Source organism: Callorhinus ursinus, unplaced genomic scaffold (genome assembly GCF_003265705.2).
Source record: "Callorhinus ursinus isolate GAN/ISIS: 27379988/994484 unplaced genomic scaffold, GSC_fseal_2.0 scaffold1, whole genome shotgun sequence".
Lineage (NCBI taxonomy): Eukaryota > Metazoa > Chordata > Mammalia > Carnivora > Otariidae > Callorhinus > Callorhinus ursinus.
Window position 1 is genome coordinate 80,693,555 of NW_027397063.1, and position 20,785 is coordinate 80,714,339.

The 20,785-nt window shown below is 35.9% G+C and overlaps 1 protein-coding gene across 8 annotated transcripts in view; it reads right to left on the reverse strand.

Annotated features, from left to right (window-relative positions):
- The window catches only part of NAALADL2 (N-acetylated alpha-linked acidic dipeptidase like 2), a 1,329,911-nt gene that overhangs the window by 217,046 nt on the left and 1,092,080 nt on the right, over nucleotides 1-20,785 (reverse strand). For all 8 annotated transcript variants that reach the window (XM_073897013.1, XM_073897016.1, XM_073897023.1 and 5 more), the window contains one exon: nucleotides 9,851-9,997. In XM_073897013.1, the coding sequence (XP_073753114.1) occupies nucleotides 9,851-9,997 (147 nt within the window). The remainder of the gene's footprint in view (nucleotides 1-9,850; nucleotides 9,998-20,785) is intronic.

Sequence of the window (20,785 nt, forward strand, 5' to 3'; positions counted from 1 at the left end):
AAGAGAATGGGAGGAAAGGGAGTGGGAGCAGAAAACCATCCAGAAAAGGCAAAGGGAGAAAAAGAAGAAAAGAATATGAAGCATATGACCTTATTTGCAGGAAAAGGCAAAAGAAGCCAGACTGGAGAGGGGAGAGAGAAGAAAACTGAGGAAAGAAGTGTGAAAAAGAATAGACAATACAGAATAGGAGTTTAGCAGAGAACAGCTGTAGATAGATACACTGGGGTAGGCATAACTAAGTCAGGACTTAATTTGTTGCTTTTTTTCTTCTAGTACTGATTCTCTCTAAGCTTCTGTTTCCTTTTATTACAGAATAATGAATTAAGCTACCTGGGTTCAATGATCAGTGTTGCTCTAGAAGTCAATGAATCAATGACTGTTGTTTTTTGTTTGTTTGTTTGTTTGTTTGTGTTTGTTTTCAGTCTCTCCATCAGAGAAATTCTGGGCCATGTCCATCTGTGGACCCATAACTCATATGACCATCCTTCCACCAAGGAAGCCTCTGATCTTACTTTGACCACTTGGATTGTCCAAAATCACAACTGGTGGGAGTCTGCAAACCAATAATAGCCGATGGAGCTTCCATTCCTAACCTGGACCTGTGGCCAGTATAGAAAAGAAGTGCTTTGAATTTCACCTCAATATTTTGTCATGTCTTAATCTGATTTTATTATTTCTAACAATAGGTCTCAGTAATAATAATACAAAATTTCTTTTCAATTCAATTTCCATATACGTATACCTGAGTGATAAATTAGAAGTTGTCTCTAAACATGGAGTATGTATAACATTTTGAATGCTCTGATAAGAATTATCAATGAATAAAAATAAAGTGACAAGATACTAATTTAAAGAACTAAAAATGACCTTGTACATGAAGTTACAGTTTATTTTTTTCCTACTTTTGCCCATTTCTCAGTACTACATAAACACTACATTATTTAGACTTAAAACACTTTTCACTAATAAGAGAAAAATATCAAAATAATTTCAATGCTAATGCTATTGACAAGAGACTGTGAAAATCAAAATATTGGTAAATACTTTGTTCTCCTTCAGAATATTCTCCATTCATTTCAAATCACAGGGATAGATCATCATAAAAGACTGACGACAACTACAACTCTCTTGAGACTAATATAAAAGCTGGAACTTTCATGAGGAAGCTACAGTGATCTTTAAAAGCCAAGTGGCCTTGGCTTCAATCCATTTCTTTTTAACATTGATGAGACTTCAAAGGCCACTGTTGTGTCTTTCTTTGTAGTTTCTATAGAAGCATTTGCTTATTAAAAAACAAACAAAACTATAAGCTTCTGTGCGAAACACTATGAACTGTGAAACAGATGTTGAAAACCTGCAATTCCAGATGCAAATAAAATGGTATGGAATTGTGTAGATTAAGGAATGGACAAGGAAATTCAATCATAGCCATGGTCATCATCCACAGCTATATGAAATCTAGATATGCTGTTTCCTTCTGGAGTTAACAGTTAGAGCATATGGGTACCAAAACTGCTGTTAACATTTTAATTATTCATTTTAAAGAGTCATCCAAATTCATCCCCAAAATAATTTTATGTTTTAAAGATTTATTTATTTATTTGGAGGAAAGAGAGAATGAGAGAGAGCACGTGAGTGGGGGGAAGGGCAGAGGGAGACCAAGAGGGAGAGAAGCAGACGCCCCGCGTGGGGCCCGATCTCACAACCCCAGGTCGTGACCTGAGCCAAAACCAAGAGCTGGCTGCTTAACTGACTGAGCAACCCAGGTACCCCTCCTCAAAACGGTTTTAGATTTCAAAATACTCTACTTGAAGAAATATGTCATTATCTTTAAAATTAGAAGAGACAAACTTGTTCTTGTCCTCATCTTCCAAAATGAACTTGGAAATAAAATTATAAATGCTATTTGTTTTGGACAAGACTTTGTAAATTACTGTAAGGAAACATTCATGTCAATTTTGTCATTATATTTAAATTATGGGCTCATTTTAAATTCAGTTAAGAAATATTACCCACTTCCAGCTATTGCTTAACTTTAAGAATTGTCAAAGCTGAAATGTTTAGAACCTTTGTATAGGAAAGTAGAAATAAGAAGAAACACCACATACTGTGGTGTTACATTGCGCTATGGATATAGTGGGAGGTGGAAGGCATTTCAGAACTAGTTCATTTTATGTAGAAAACCTCGAGAAACAGTTTAAGATGAGGGGGGAAGAGCCCAGATATCCGACACTACAGTGCTTGTTTGAACCTTGCTCTACCACTTAGTAGACGGGTGATGTTGGCCACTTGGCGCCTGGGTTTCATCTTTAATGAAAGTGGTAATACTAGTACCTTCCTCATAAGTACTAGTTATAAGTACAAGAACTAAATTAAAGGAAGGAACATGTTTAAAGTATTTAGAACAAAACAATGCCTACCACAGATGTTACATGTGTTAAATAAAATTTTCCTTGATACTACCCTGCCTCTATCACTTCACCTATAGGGTGAGCCATCTTACCCAATATGATTTGTCCCACTGACTGGCAGGTTAATTACTTAGGAGCTGGTTCAATTAAATAATCAGTAAGAAAAATACATTTCTAATGTATTGTATGTTAATTTAGAACTTGTGAGTACATGTTTATTGGCCCAGTATTTTGATGAAAAGCCAAAACCTTTTCTCTAAACATTGACCTGTTGAAGAAATCTCTGTTATTTCTTTCTTGTCCTAAACATTATCTACATTTCAAGCTGCTTTTTTATTTAAAGTGGAATTATTAAAAATGTTTGTGAAGTAGACTGAATGCAGAATGCATCTAGATTACTACCATTTCCCCAAATCTTTAAGAGCTGTGTGGTCTACTGCATATCAATTTTTTATTAGCAATTCACCTTTTAGAACATTATCATTATAGGTTTCTTAGAAGTAATTTTTTTCATATTCATGACTCACAAGTTTATGTAGCAATTAAAATACCTTGTTATTTATAACAAATGCAAAAAGGACATCTATAGATCTGAGAGTATAGCTGGCTCCAGGCAAGCATACCACATAAACTAAGAAAACACAAGTATGCAAAAATTCAGAAAGGATCTACTATGATGAGCTTCAAGGAGGCTTGGGCATTGATCTTTGTGTTCTAAAGGAATGGAAATTGTCAATGAATTCTACAAGCTGATTAAGTGGAAGTCACTTAAGAGAACTTCTACTATACTTTCTTTACTTGATTATTTATATGTCTTGAGTCCTAATCTAGACTGTCACCACTTTAAGAGAAGGAGAGCAGATTTTATTCATCTCTGAATTTCTAACATAGCATTGGACTACAGCAAGTACTTAATAACTGCTGGCTAAAAAAAATGAATGAGTTTGAATTAACAAATATCTGAATATATCACATTGGAGTCGCCCTATATTCTTTTTTTTAAAGATTTTATTTATTTATTTGACAGAGAGAGACATAGCGAGAGAGGGAACACAAGCAGGGGGAGAGGGAGAGGGAGGAGCAGGCCTCCCGCCGAGCAGGGAGCCCAACGTGGGGCTTGATCCCAGGACCCTGGGATCATGACCTGAGCCGAAGGCAGACTCAACGACTGAGCCACCCAGGCGCCCCATATTCTTAACTTAAATGTTGCCAAACTTACAACATGGTTGGTCTGTCATTAAACCCACCTGTAAGTATTATTACTGAAATTATAAAAAAACTTCCTTATAAAACAAATTTCCTCATAACAGGGATGATCATGAGACAATCCCTGAAAATAGCATTAGAGCTAAAATACAGTACATGCATAATATATTTTGATCTAATGGTGGTAGGCATTTGGAATAAATGTTCTTATTTAGAATTCTAAGCAAGGACAACGGCTAGGGAAAATCTGTCCTCCTTGCAGCCATTTCTAAATATTAGGCAATTTGAAGTATGATCTTTTGAATCATCCATTCGAGTCTTAAGAGTGTCTTCATTCTTTGTTTTTGTTTTTCAATATCTGTATCATATTTCAATTTCTTGTGTTTACTCCTCAGGCTCCTGGAAGCATACAGCAACTTTAATAGCACTCCCTCTGTGACAGGCATTTCATATACTGTACAATCAAAGCTTTTCAAGTCTGCTCTATAACTGTTGATTTGTTGATTGGGGTTTAACCTTCTCTTCTAAAAGAAGGCTTCTCAGAAGTGGAATTCTTTGTAAAGTCTCAGTTTATGAGAGTGTTATATTCCCTACTTCATGCTGTTTGTCAGGTGAATGGGATGGCAATACCCAGAAATGCCCAGAAAATACACACACAGGTTTATAGAGAATCACAGTTCAGATTCTTGAAAAAGAGCAAGTTGAACACCTTGGGTCAGACATAAAGAATGAGGTAGGCTAGTGTAACCAAGGCCATGTCCCCAAATCAGCATTTCTCCATGTGTGGTCGGAGGCCCTCAGGGCTCCCTGGGATCAACACTATTTTCATAATAATAATGACATCACATAGCTTCATGCTTTCATTTTCTCTCTCCATTCATAAGTGTACAGGTTGCAAAAAGCTCATCAATATGTAGATTCCACGTTGAAACTAACCGTTAGAAAACTAATACTTCCCAAGTCTCAGTGTAGTATAGAAGAAAAATACTTGCCATTATATGAAGAGACTATCACAGCAGATTTTCTTCATACATTTCAACGAAGAAAACATATAACAACAGATTAAAGTGTAGAAACACATATGAGAATCCAGCTATCTCATATTAAGTCACAATAAAGAGATTTGCAAAAAGGTAAAATAATGCCACTCTTCTAATTTATATTTTCTTGTCTTGGGAAATATAATTCTCTTTCATAAAAATAAGTTATTTATATTAATTTGTAACAGGTTGACTATTGGTTTTTAAATGAATAAATATATATGTACATTTTCTCAGTGTTAATTCCTAATGTAGGAAATATTTATACATAGTAGTCACATAGACAAAAGCTCTTTTCTTTGGAGTTCTCAATACTTTTAGAGGGTAAATGGGTTTTTAGAACAAAATGTTTAAGAAACTCTGCCCTAAATGAATTAAGTCCGATCTGAAAATAATAATACCATATGATCTGATTGACACTGAAAGCACTTTTCCCAAAATAAATTACAAAGAAAAGTAATGAACTAGAGAGAACTCTAAAGAACACCTTTCCATTCCATCTCCAATTAGCATGAAGTAGAAAGGTAAAATCTCATTTTTAAGTGACCTTACATAAGTTTCATAGCTATCAGTATGAAACAAATTCTATCAGATACTGCAAAATATCAGTACAACTTATGCATAGGTACACACAACTATTTGGTTCCTTAAGTCAAGGGGTTGTTTTTTGTTTGTTTGTTTGTTTGTTTTTTGAGAGAGAGAGAGGTGGGGGAAGGGGCAGAGGGAGAGAGAGAATCTTAGGCAGGCTCTACAACCAGCTCGGAGCCCAACATGGGGCTCGATCTCACAACCCTGAGATCATGACTTGAGCCCAAATCAAGAGTTAGCCTCTTAACCAAATGAGTCATCCAGGTGCCCCTCCTTAAGTCAAGAGCTTCTAATTGACTTTTGAACTGTTATTATCTGTTAACACAACAGGGTCAGTGACTAAGTTCCAAACAGAAAATGTAATGAAAGAATTATCACTAAGTAAAATAAATTATTCTTCTACTTAATAGAATAAAATATGAAGAATCAAGATGTAAACTATGAGTTACTTTGCTCCAAAATGTGTGCATGTGTATTGTTGTGTTGTATCTGTATTGTTCCTGCACAAATTAATTATTTTTATGTGATAAAGTTACCTTAAAATTAAAGTTCACACATGCATACATACACCCAAATACTCATCCTGTTATATATCAGTTTAAGAATCAAAATTGATATCAGAGCCATCTAACTTAAAAAGAATAAGAGTTTCAAAACACCTATGCTACTTGGTTTTCAGTTGCTGGGTTACTAAATGATATTGAAACAATTATGCAAAACACTCAGCTATATAAAAGCTATAATACCTCTTTATCTCATTATCATTTAAATGTTAAATGCTCCATTATAGAGGTAAATTGGGTTTAAAAAAGAATGTTTCAAGCAGAAGAGCAAAAAATATAAGGTTAAACAGCATGAGGAATCAGAGCTTCAATTTGTGGTAGAAAGCTTACTAGGGCATGGATTGATCTTTTGATATACTAAGAAAGCCAGACCCTCTGACATGCCCTATGGAGAGTAAATATACTGATCTGGAACAAAAATTATGTGAAACAGCTGTTAAGTGACAGAAGAAATGTGCATCGGACCACCAGCCTGTCATAAATATTGCACTCTTAATCAGAAAGCATCTGTCTTTTCATTTCCTTTTCAGCAATCTCTGCATTGTATTTAATCTGTGCAGAATGCTTCTTTCTCCTAACAGGTGCAACAATGTTTACAAATTGAAAACCTTATTTAAATGAAACTTACAACTGGAGACATTTCAATTAACAGGGCAATATTTTATGAGAAGCAATAATTCTAGCATTTGGCAAATCCATACATTGCTTTGCATTTGTGAAATTTAATTATTGGAAAATTAGGGCATAGACACCAAGAAAAGCTAAAGATGAAATAAATATGCTTCATGCAATCTTATTCAATATATAAGCCCCCAGGGAAACTATAGGGAAAAGGCCTTGGTGGGAATATGGAACCATGAAATATTGGGGATGGATATTATAAAATGTCATGTTTCACCAAAAATCATTTTAGAATAATACCCCGTATGTCCATTAAAAGTGGCGTCTGTGGCACTAGTTTCTTTTCCTACAGTTTTTTTTTCCCTATTATCATTCACCCGTTGAAACAGACTATAATAGCTCCATAATCAATCTGCCGGACCAAAAAAAAAATGGCAAAAACACTGAAGTTAGCATTATAATCACCCAAATAAAATTTAAATAAATCATCTCTCCCAAAACATGAGTATAATTATAAAATTAGCTCATTTAGAACACATACAATTTATAAAATGAAAAGGACTATAGAATTGTCCACTTTGGCTCTTTTACTGAAAATGAGTGCAGTGATAATGAACCCCATTCCTAAAGGGCCAGGGGGGGAATGCAGGCAATGCAAGTCTGGGGAAACATGTTAGGTTGATTGTTTCATTTCCCAATTTGTGATAGCAACAGGCATTGAAGAAATACTCTTCTTAACTGCACTCTAGGACAAACAACATGGCAGACTCCTTAATAAAAAACATGGCAAGCTGGTGAGTAATGCACAGTTTAGCCAATTGTTCTCATTGGGGAAAAATGTTTCCAAATATCTAATTTTTCCCAAAGCTCAGGGCAAACAGAATGTATCTGTAAATTGGATTTTGCCCTTGGGCTTCCAAGTTGCAACCTTTAGTGTAATAGTTGAGAACATCAGCTTACTGTTAAACAGATCCAAAGCCAACTTCTATCTTGGCTATTTATTGATTTTATGACGTTGGATAAGTTTTGATCTTAAGCTTTATTTCATCCTCGGCAAAAAAGCATTAATAATAATAGCTGACTCAAAATGATAAATAAAAATTTTTAGCACATCGAGTACTCAATAAGTGGTAGATATTTTATAAATTATATGCATAATATATATAATATGTAACTATATATACACATATATTTTTAAATCTAATTGCAAATTCAAGAAAAAGCTCTAATTTCCTCCATGCTTTACTAATTGACATAGGGTAAATATTCTTTATATGATGGATAAAGCCCGTCAATGTTTATAGTTCTTCTCAATGTATACAAATATTTATTATAAGTTAATGCAGAAAGCAAAGGTTATTATCTGTTCTTGGAAGAATTCACCACACAAAATTATCTCACCTCAAGCATTTACATTTTGCAAGGGACAAACACGTTAAAATTTTTTTCCACACTAAAGCATTATAAACGAGGTCATTTGTTATAAAACATAGGGGATTTTCTTTTAATTGCTTTTTTAGAGACAAATATAATAAAAAATAATTTTGCTGATGGGAATTGCACATTTCGGTTATAATTTGAAAAAAACTGCTCAGCTCTTTCAGACTAAGCCAGTTCTAGAGGATAGACTTTAGCCAAAAGAGTTTCACAGTGATAACAGTGTCTTCTTAGAACTTTACTGTGACCTGTTTCCAAATCTTTCTACTGACTAATCAGATCCTCCCGATGATCCTCATTAGATGCCACCTCTTCAGCCTTAGAAGCTTGTTTTCCTTAATAAATAACAAGCTCCTCCTTTCCACTAAGGTGTTCTTGTCAAAAAAGTTTGGAGATTCTTCCACACTAATATGTTGAACCTACAATCAGATAATAATACCTGTGATGATAGCTGTAGTTGATAGAGGCCTTATTATGGGCTCAGTATTAGCTAAATCCCTTCCATGCAGTCTCATTTAATCCTTACCAGGTCTCTAAGAAGTAGATTCCTTAAAAGTATAACAGGTTCCTCATCTGCAAAACAAGTCTGAAAGAGGTCAATTCATTTGTCTCATAAGTATCAGAGTCAAGTATAGACCCATTCTTATGCTATACTACACTGTCTGTCAAATTCTTGGCTTAATATTTAACCATGATGATTTAGACAGGGATGGAATAAAAGATATCATTCAACATGTTAATGTGACAGGAGCTGGATGGGCTGAGGTAGGAGGATGATGAAGAAATATTAAAAGATATTAAGCAGGAAAATTAAAAATGAGTTATTGTCTTAATACATTGGTTTCATTAAACTGTATATAGTGGGCTTGGTAAAAAACTACCCCTACACACGTATCCCATTTTTACACAACAATAGCGTATGAAAATAACAATTAAAAAAACAGGTAAATTGTAATGATAACTTTTCCATTATGTAAGAATGCACCTCATTACAATAGGATTCACCTGGAGTCTCTCCCTCCATGAATTTAAGTCGTTAGTGACCATTAGCTGTTTACAGAGGAACTCAGGGATGAGCACTCAGGAGTGCTGCTGAGAAACAGAAAGTGAAATATCGCTAATGCTCTCAGAAATTAAGATACCCCATACCTGAAGTTGAGCCTATAAAAATGTTTAAACACAACTTTTCAGGAGCACCTATAGTTGAAAAACAAAGCAGGTTTTATTCTATTTTCCAGACATTATTTATATTGTTAATATAATAATTACCTTAATCAGGCTACCCAGCTTTCAAATAGCTCCCAATAAAGCATGCACAACTTGTGAAAGGTAAAATATTCCAACAGGCTTAGATCTGCAGAGAAACAGTTCCCTGTGTCATAATTCTGAGAAAGGTCGAAAGGTTTGAAGTCCAAGAGATAGATGAACACAGACTTAGTTAAGGTAAATCAGGACTGTGATAATCTTCAGGGGAAAAAAAACCCCTATTCTCATAAAAAAAAGTAGTATCTTTTTGGGCAGGCAAACTATTGACAAACTTCGGGCAGCTAACCCACAAGACTCACATTAATATACAGAACGTGAAATGCATTTTCCCTTGGGCAAGGAGAGGAGAATCTATTGTCCATGTCATCTGTTTCTGTGAATACTGAAGATTACAATTATGTTTTGATGTTAATCCAACTACTGCAAATTTCTTGTTGCGAAGCACACTGTGAAAATGTGAGTGACAGTATAAATCTTTTTAAATCGAATTCAACACTACTGAAAAGAGCTGATGTTTTCAAATACTGTTACAAAGCCTCTGAACAACAAGAATAACTCTCTAAATGAAGCAGCCTCCTATAGTGACCTACTTGGTAAGAAAGATAAATAGCCAGGATAAAATCAAATTCTGCATGTCTGCTATATTGTGTGTGTGTGTATGTGTGTGTGTGTGTGTGTGTGTGTGTGTGTGTGGTTTTGCAATTTTAGGAACAATCACCTCTAATGCTTTGATGTCCTCAAAGGCAAACTGCACAGTGGGAACTCCAAGATGGTTGATGAAATAATCCGCATCACCTTGTATCTGTACAGAACTGACGTTGGTTTCTTGGCACTTAGCTCTTCTGGAACAGTTGAAATGATTTTTCTGAAAAACATAATTTAAATTGTTAGCATATACTATGCTTCTTGGGGCACCCCAAAATCAGTGCTACTCGAAATACAGTCCATAGATCAGCTGCATCCATGTCACTCAGGAACCTATTGGAACTATATATGCTTAGGCTACCCCCTTGTCCTCTGGAATGGGAATAGGAACCTTAAGGGATGGAGCCCAGGAACCTATGTTGTGACAATTCCCTATGATTCTGACGTTCACTAAACTGTGACTAGCACTGGACCAAATCAAATTCTGCTTGCTGTTGGTGCTCCAAAAGCATTTTTATCATAGATTTATTATGAACTGAAATGACTCTTTAATTTGAAATATTTTAAAATGATGTTGAGTCCCCAAAAGGCTTAGGTTTTTTTTTTTTTTTTTTTAGTTTTCCAGTAAATTTACAAAGATGGCTTTGTAGGTTATAATTCCGTTCTTCTTAGAATGTTTTTTGAAAACCACAGAAGGAAGTTTCTCCATTTATTCTTTTTTTAAATTTTTTTTAAAGATTTTATTTATTTATATATTTATTTAATTGACGGAGAGAGAGAGACAGTGAGAGAGGGAACACAAGCAGGAGGAGGCTCAGAGGGAGAAGCAGGCTTCCCGCCAAGCAGGGAGCCTGATGTGGGGCTCATCCCAGGACCCTGAGATCATGACCTGAGCTGAAGGCAGTCGCTTAACCAACTGAGCCACCCAGGCGTCCCTCTCCATTTATTCTTAAAAGTATATTCCCTCAAGTCTCAAGTATGAAACTTTAATGGAAAAATCCCAGTCTCGTCAGCTGTAATCATGAGAAAAGTAAGACATTAGCAATGAGAACATTTACATCTCACATCAAGCAGAAAGTATGTATTCAATACATGCTTGTCATTGAATCAAAACACTGACTCTTCAACACCCCCCTATGTTTCTTTGGCATGATATAATTTCAAAAATACTTTTAAATATAACTGATCAAAAGATTTGGAAATGTGTAGTCTAATATTTAGAAAATGAATTGTTGCAACTTTTTTCAACTACAGTGCTAGATTTTTCCAACATATAATAATGTTTCAACATCTATCCAACTTTCTTTGAGGACCTAATAGAAATATCTTTGCAATAAAGTTAAAATCAATTAAAATGGAAAGCCTGTGTGAGCATTTATAAACAAGGCAAGATTTCAGTTTAATGTCACTTATATGTATCTTGAGTAAAGCATAAAAACCTAATTTTTTATAGTGAACCCCACCAATTTGCTTCTTTTGAAAGTCTGATTTTCTGAAAAGCGAGTTAATTCTCTTTCACTTACTGATCTACTCCTGGGGCTAAGATTCCTGAAGGTTTTAAATTGACCTGGGACAGTTTAGGTAGATTTTAAATATTCCCAAAGAAGAGCTACCCTTAAGTACTAGATTATGAAAAGCAAAGAAACCACTTTATAACATGTACAGAATTCCAAGTACTTTTGACAGCTCCAGCTGTTGACAACTGGCACCTTTGAAGGTATTTGTTCAGCCAGACTAGATTTTTTTTCCTAATTGAATTTGAATGCTTTGGTCAAGCAAGACATTCACAGGTGTCCTATCATTGGAGTCTCATACCCAGCCTGCTTCACTCATTCACATTCACTGAACGGTGCCCGGATGCATTTGAATTTGTGAAACCTAGACTGTTACTGTTATACCCTTTTATGTTTTAAATAAGGATTTGATAGAATCTAATCTTTTATCTCCCCAAATGCTTAGCCAACAAAATTAGAAATCATTTTTACAAGTGGTTTATTTTCCCTTTACTTACATGTTTCCCTTTGCTTACATTTGAGACATGTATCCTACTCAACATCAGTGAAAATACATGTTTGGCTTTCATTTCATTTTGTATGTATAATTCTTTTTTTTTAAGATTTTGTTTATTTATTTGACAGAGAGAGACACAGAGAGAGAGGGAATACAAGCAGGGGGAGTGGGAGAGGGAGAAGCAGGCCTCCCGCCAAGCAGGGAGTCCAATGCGGGGCTCGATCCTAGGACCCTGAGATCATGACCTGAGCCGAAGGCAGATGCTTAACGACTGAGACACCAGGCGCCACCTGTATTTATAATTCTTAATATTTACACCAAATACCAGCCATGCTGATATTTCCTTAGAATTCTGTTAGAAAAATTTCCTTAGAAATGTTTTTTCTCTCTGTCCCTGTCACTCCAATTCCTCAGAGTTGCCAGGCTGAGACGTTTCTTTGTGCTTCCTTCTTTGCATGTGTGTGAAGTTGCAAAATTTAGATGTTGGAAATGATGGGTCATCAGAACATCTGTTACTCTTTCATTTCCTGCTCTTCTTTCAGTCAGTGAAGTGAATCGGACCTGCTAGTGGAAGGTGCTATCTGTGTGTTTTATTTCCTCTTTTAATTAAACAATAGGAATACAATCTTCTGAAATATTAAATTTTTTTTCTCAACAGATGATTAGCATGAATTTAAAACCAACAATTCTAAATTACACAATATGTGTCTCTGAAAGAATTAAGTTAAAAAATGTGAAACTTAAATGTAATACATATATTTTTAAGATTTCATTTATTTATTTGAGAGAGAGAGAGTGATCTCGAGAGAGATAGAAGAGAGCATGAGCTGGGGGGGAGGGGCAGAGAGAGAGAGAGAGAAGCAGACTCCCCATTGAGCAGGGAGCCTGACCCTGGGGACTCTGGGCTCAATCCCAGGACCCCGGGGTCATTACCTGAGACAAAGGCAGACACTTAACTGACTGAGCCACTTAAATGTAATATTTGATACTATTTTTATTTAGTCATTATTGCTATATAATAGCTTCCCTTTGTCAAAAAGTGTGTTTCCCATATATGCAAATTGCTAAAAAGACACCAATGAGCCCACTGCAATCAATTCTTGCATTCTCTGTTTGCTCTACAAGTTTCTCAAAGCACAGTTCTTGTTTTGCCTCAGCCTTTCACCAGGCCAGGACATTCTTTTTGAAGCCATTATAGATACCCTAGTCTCTCTGTTCTTGCCATGGCTAATCCCATTGCCTAGCTTTACTATTTTCACCACCTTCCATTTCTGTGATTCCTTCTAGCTACACTTAAATGTTCTCTGTTTTTCGGCCAAATCTAAAGGGCAATATCCAGCCTTCAGAATTACATTCCCTAAAATACTTCCACATTCTTTTCCCTACTGTGGCTTGCTCTATTTCACCCATTTACTAACAAATCTATCTTTTCCCTAAAGGTTTGTATTACCACCTCTGTCAGTCACCTATAAAACCTTCTTTTGTAAACCAACTAAGATGCCAAAAGAATGAGCGTTATTTAGAATTGTTTTTAAATTGTATTTTGATGGTTGAGATCTATTAAACTACATTGATGATGCTAAATATTGACTATGTAGAGAGGGAGCCTAGAGTACAAGAAAGACAACCCAAAATTTGAGGATCAGGGACAACACAATTCCCTGAAGAACCTTCCTAGGATCTCTTCCTTACCTACAAAGCCCAGAGTTTCCCTGAAAAGTTCTGTAGAGGACTTAGCACACCAGCTCATACATTTTTCCTCTCTTTCTTTCTCTGTCTCTCTTTCTCGCCACTTCATCCTCTGCTACCTATTCTCCTGTGATTTAACCAGTGATGAGGGGAGGAAGTGCTGTACCCTCAAGCCTGTGTTTATTTTGTTCCTTGGTGCTTTTCTTCCTAGCTATTTTCAGAGTAAAATAGGATGAAAAAGAACCCAATTTTCGGACTGGAGTTTTTCCCCCAGTCATTTCATCTAGGGATTTCACTTTAGAGGGAACATTCCTGGCATAGAAACCCTATTCTCTAAAACTTTTTATTATTCATTACTTTATAATCTAGTCCAAATTCATAGACCTTAAGTGATCCTAAATCTGTATTCTATCCTAATGTGAAGTGTTTTCCCACACAACACCTCAGTGAATTGTAGTAGATCTATATCAGATAAGAGATAATGACCTACTCAACTCCTGTGAACACTTACATCTGAGAAGGAAATAGAAAGAAATGTTAATTTCCTTCATTTTACTAGAAGTTAGCCACCATGGGAAAGAGAAGGTTGGTAACAAATTTGTGCAGGTCAATTAATCTTTTAAATTTATTTACAAGGCTGAGTAAATTCAAATTAAGTATTTCATCCAAGGGGTTCAAAATGCTCCATACTTAACATTTGATAACAAGCATTTTTATTACAGCTCATAAAATAAGCAAGTTCAGGCAATGACTGTGGTTATGTCACTTGTTTAATTTCCCACCACAAGTCTATTGAAGACCTCAAATGAAATCACCATCTCGATCCTAAAGCTGCATGCTCTTTGCCACTATACTTTCAGGCTGAAAGGCAAAACCTTATCGTAAATGATCACATAAGTGAAATACAAAGAAATTAAGTCAACATTTACCTTAATTGAATAGTGATACCAAGGCACACTGACATTTTAATGTGAAATTTAAATTTTTAAATTAAATTTTAATTTTTTTTAAAGATTTTATTTATTTATTTGAGAGAGAGAGAGAATGAGAGATAGAGACCACGAGAGGGAAGAGGGTCAGAGGGAGAAGCAGACTCCCCGCTGAGCAGGGAGCCCGATGCGGGACTCGATCCTGGGACTCCAGGATCATGACCTGAGCCGAAGGCAGTCGCTCAACCAACTAAGCCACCCAGGCGCCCTAAATTTTAATTTTAATTTTAAATTTCTAAAGTATTTAAAAATCTGTTTAATAATTCAAACATTTTACCTCTCCCACACTCTGCTTTCCCCTGCACACATAAATATTCACTCTATATTTGTAGGAAATCTAAGGTGATTACTTACTCCAACAGCAAGTGTAAGATTCAAAATAAAAGTACCACATTCTATACATTGAAACAAAATTAAATCACTTTCTTTTCATTTCAGTATTATTTTGTAACTTCAGTTGTATGGAAACAATTTATCTCCCTGGTTTTCCTGATTTTCACAATATAGTAATGTTCCAATAGTGATAATGATGCCTACGGGTATTTAAAAAATGATTTCTCGTTATAGGCACTGAGATGGTTAATTTTATGTGTCAATTTGATTGGGCCTCTAGGTACTCAGATATTTGGTCAAACATTATTCTGGGTAGGTCTGTGAGGGTGTTTTCAGATGAGTTTTACATTTGAGTTGGTAGACTGACTAAAGCAGATTATTCTCCCTAATGTTGACACCTTACTTCACTCAGTTTAAGGCTTGAATAGAACAAAAGGCAGCCCATCCCCAGTAAGAAAGAACTGCTACAGTCTGACATTAGCAGGGACATAGATCTTCCTTTCTTTAGACTCAACTAAAAGCACATCACTTCTTCTGAGCATCAAGCTTGCTGTTTGGGGGGGCTGGAACTCAACCCATCGGCTCTCTGAGTTTGTTCTTTCTGGAATTGTAGGGATCTTTTATTTTTATTTTTTTATTTTTTAAAGAATTTATTTGAGAGAGAGAGACAGAGAGCCAGCAGGGGAAGGAGAGGGAGGAAAACTCTGAAGCAGACTCACATTGAGCACAGAGCTCTAAGTGGGGCTCGATGCCACAACCTCAAGATCATGACCTGAACCAAAACCCAAGAGTCAAACCACCCAGGTGCCCCTCCTCCCTTTTTAAATTACATTATAATCACTGGATGTGGGTTGTAACCAACTATATATACCTATATATATAACCATATATAACCAACTATATATCTGTGGCATTTCTTCAATGTTTATTTAGTTACTATGTGTGTACATCATGAGTTCCTTACTTATTTTGGTTGTATTTTTATGCCAGCACCTCAAGTTGCTATCCATCCTCAGTTCCTCATAATGCATTACAGATCTCCTTTAGTAATCTTTGAGAGGAAACACGAAGTTATGCTTACTGACTCACTTTAATATTTTAAACTGGAAACTCATTTAACATATAACGCCAGCATCTGATAATGAGTTTCTTATACATAGAATATATTTTCAAATGGTAAACTTTTTTTAATCAATAACTATCTTACAATGCGTTTATTAAAGATTAAATTGAGTATGGAGAGAAACCAGCTCTTTATCTTTTTTTTAAGTGAAAATTTTCAACCCCATAAGATAGGATTTTCAAAATCTCCAGTTATCTCAAGGTTTCTGCAAAGGTTTAATCACCTACTTACAGAGTGTTAACAAAGCATTTTCAGCTTTAAATGGTGCAGAATTGCTATTCCTCTAGTATATACCAGTAGAACTGCCAAAGTGAAAAGTCTAGTTCTCATCTCATTCTGTCCATTTTTAAAACTTTAATCTTCTTCCCGAATATGAAGAAATGTTACTTTATATTTGAGCGCCTGGGTGGCTTAGTTGGTTAAGCGACTGCCTTCGGATCAGTTCATGATCCTGGAGTCCCGGGATCGAGTCCCACATCGGGCTCCCTGCTCGGCAGGGAGTCTGCTTCTCCCTCTGACCCTCTTCCCTCTCGTGCTCTCTATCTCTCATTCTCTCTCTCTCAAATAAATAAATAAGATCTTAAAAAAAAGAAATACTTCAAATTATATTTAAAATATATTTATGTACTAATGAATGCTTTAAAGAGCACTCTGTAACAGTGAAGATAAAAAAATAAAGACATTTGCCCTTGTTCTTATTCTAACTCATGTCTCCTCCCCCAGCCCTATATCTACTCCGTTTCCCCTTCCTCTTCCCTGGTTAACTTAAGATTCCTACCAATAGGCACATGATAACAGATGACCTATTTCTTTCTTTCTTTCTTTTTTTCTTTTCTTTTTTCTTTCTTTCTTTCTTTCCTTTCTTTCTTTCTTTCTTTCTTTCTTTCTTTCTTTCTTTCTTTCTTTCTTTCTTTCTTTTCTTTCTTTTCTTTCTTTTCTTTCTTTCCTTCTTTCTCTCCACTTAAGGCTTTTGTGTAACAATAAAAAGAGGTGTGTTATTTTAAACCTTAAATAGCCACATTGCAAACAAACTGTTGGGTTTAAATAAAAAATCTCCACTAAAATAATAAAATCGTATCCACCCTATGGTATCTTGTACCACAATACATTCCAGATGAATCCATCTTTTAAGGGTAAACTCTAAATCATAAAAGTATGGAGGAAACAATGGAAGATAATTTTTAATAATCCTAGAGTGGGAAAGACATTTTTGAGTATGAGAACATACCCAGATTAAAAAAAAAAAACATTAATTACCCCAAAACTTATGTTTCCTGAATGACAAAAATTACCATAAACTAAAGATAATTGAAAACCTGGGGACAAAAATAGTTAACAATTCATTCCCTAGACAAATGGCTAGTTTCTGTAATACATAAAACAAAAAGCCTGAAAAGCCAATAAAAAAATAGTCAATGAACATGAACTGGCATTTCACAGAAAAATAACTATAATTGTCTTTAATGCATAAAAGGTATATAAAATATCTCTTACTTTTATAAAAAGCTTTGGCAAGTTTGATTATGGACTGACTTGTGAAGGATATGGGAATTCTGGGGCCTCATATTGCTAAAGAAAAAAAATTAAAAAATTCTACGAAGGTTAAATAATGTCACATCCATACAATGGAATAATATTCAGTTTTTAAAAAGAACAATGAAGCTACTTATGCACTGGAGATGTACAATCTCTAAGACACAATTTTTACAGGAAAAAAATGATGTGTGGTAAAATTCTAAATGTCATTTGTATTAAAAAAAGAAAAAACTGTATACGCTCAACTACAAATGGTGTTTCCTCTGGAGGGAGGTACTGGTGGAAACAATAGGCTTAGGAGGAAGACTTTTCATTGTCTACCTGTTTATTACCTTTGAATTTTAAATCTGTGATTGAATCACCTGCCAAAAATAAATGTTAAATTTTTCAAATCTCCTCTGAACTATATACTGTATTCCCAATTCCAAGATTCCCAGATTGTAAGCTAATCAATTTAAAAATAGCTTTTGTTGGATAGTAGGAAAGAAACAAACCATGTAGCAGATATCTCCCAGCTTCAGAAATGTTAGCATTTTATAAAATGCCTAAGTAGGAAAATGAGGTATTTAGAATTGTATCACAAGGTCCATTTAGGACCATCAGAAATGCATATATCATTGGAGAGGGGACAGATAAAAGTAACTGCCACTTATTAGGGAAGAACAAGTTCCCTTATAGGAGGATTTGGGACAATAACATGAGTTCTCTGCTGGGGTAGGGGTCATTAAAGTAGGCACTCCAATAACCAGGAGGATACTGGGAGAGAACAGACCGCCAAAAAGTAGTGGAGAAAACTGAAAACAAAATTCCATTCATCATAATCATGATTTCCTTGAGGACCGTTCTTGTTTACATGGTTTATGTGTGTTGTATTTTCTAGACAAGTATCAAGTTATTATCAAAATATGCTAAATATGGGCCACCTCACTTTCTACAAGGAGACATTTACATAAGGATTTACCATTGACAAACAAACATCATATTAGATCATAATTCAACCCTGTGAGATGGATAAAATAAGCAGTATTATTCCATATACAGATTAAAAGCTCTGTTGCCCTCTAGGGACATAATGATAACAAACAGAATGGTGGGCAGGGATTTCTAACTAGATCATTACATTGCTGTCTCCTTCCCCTCCCCACCTCTACCCCCAATCTAATAATCCCCCTCCCCTCCCACTCAACTATGGAAATTAGAAAGGGGTTCCTCCTTCATACAGAAAGCGCTGGTAGGCTGCTGATTAATCAATTCAATTAAAATTACCTTACAGTTTAAGAAAATGGTGACTTAAAAAATTTACACATAAAGAGACTCCATAGATCCCTCTGCCACTTTGGCATTTTGCCAATAGGGTTTGCTGTGGGTCCTTCTGATTGCTAAACCTATTTCTTCATTCAAAGCAAACTATATATAGAATGACAAGCCCAGGGCCCTTCCAAAAACTGTACTCTGATTCTATCTAAATGAAACCGTGACCATATTGAAAAGGTAAAGCAGAACCATCCCAACTGACCTTTGGCCAACACCCTGGATGAACGCACACTCCCCCCCACCTACAATTCCTATAGGACCTTTAATGACTGAAACGATCAAGATATAGATTTTATGTCTCAGTGAAGGATAACAACTCTGGCTTCACAAAGCTGTTCCATGCTGAGGAATTGGCTGACATCACATAACTTCAGCTATTATTTCACCAGCCTTCTTGAGGTTTGTCTTAAATAGCTTCTCCTGGCCTCACAGGCAATGCTATTTTAAATAAGACAGCATCAGCATTTCAGTGATGTATTCCAGCTGCCAGGCATTAAAAAATTAACTGAAAAACCTAACTGGTTTTCAATTCAACATTAACTGTCTCAGGCTGCAAATATTTTTAATGAAATATTTAAACAAACGCTACTGTAGATGAAACAGTTTAGTAACTTCCCTTCAAAAAAAAATCAGACGTTTCAAAAAGAGTAAAGAAAACAATCGGAGTTGTTCTGCATAAGTTTAGCATCATTCAGTAGATAGCAAGAAGAAGTTTGCTGTTCTATGACCAGGGTTACAGGGCAGTTGTAAATCAGGTGGGTGCTCTCAGGTATTTTAGAGGTAATTCATTTAATTTTAGGAGGGCACAGGGAGAAAAAGCTGAAAAATGCAGACTTGGCAAGCCAGGAGGGCCAAAGGATGTGTATGGCATACCATCACACATGACCATTTCAAGCAAGTTAAGTGCTGAGAGTGAGAAATCAGGCAGAGGAAATAACCCCATCAGCAGTACTGTGTTTAACTCTGACAGATGACAGCATCATCCTGTAACCTGAAAGCCCAGCGCCAAGAGAGCTGCTCGAGTGGGGATGGCTTTGCTAGAGTGAGTTCATCAGAGCTTTGTAGCCACATTGTATCTTAAGGAGCATTGTGCAGAGGATGCCCAGGCACTACCCAGGACTCACACCCCAGCACCAATCCCCGCAAGTCAGGTTTCTTTGGATCAGACCTAGGACCATTATTCTGGTCCCAGTGTACCAGGAAGCTTTTGCACATACATCACTTGTTTGAACTAATTCTCATTTGCATTTTTTCTGCCTCTCCTACATGTTTTTTGAGGTCAGAGAATTTGTCTACCTTTCTATTGACCCCCTAGTGATCAGCACAATTAAATGGGTAAGATCAAAGTTTGTAAAAACGAAGTCAATGCAATCATATCAGTGTTTTCCAATGGGAGGGAATAGGAAGGGAGAGAAAACCAAACACCATTTGGCTTGGCCTAGGTTTAGACCTGAAAATGACTGGATTCAGAGTTCTAAAAATTTCAGGAAGCTTGAGGTTGACTTCAGGTAATTCCATGAGTCATAACTGTACTGGAAATAATTCCTTGCTGGGCAAAATCTGCTTTCAAGAAAACTGTGTATCCTATTAGGTGCTGGGAGGAAATCAGCAAGTAGGTACTGACATCACAGAGTACATTGTGAGAAGTAGGTGCTTGAGATAAATACTAAAGAACAGTCAAAGCTTGACCCACAAATAGACTGCAGACGAGATAGACAATTTTGCATTCTCCCTTAAAAAGTACTGATATCTCTTCTCAGCAGTATGACTTTAGTCAGTTACTTAACTTCCTGAAGCCTCGAATTCCTCTAATGTAAAAAAGAAATGTGTGTACAATATGAAAAGGTTGAGAGGAGTAAATTAAATAATGCATGCTAAGCACTCAGCACCTAGGCCTCCTTCAGAAGTACTTAGAGCCCAGCTGTTACTATTATGAATTACCTTTACTGCTGAAGTAACCAACAGACCACACACACACACACACACACACACACACACACACACACACACACAC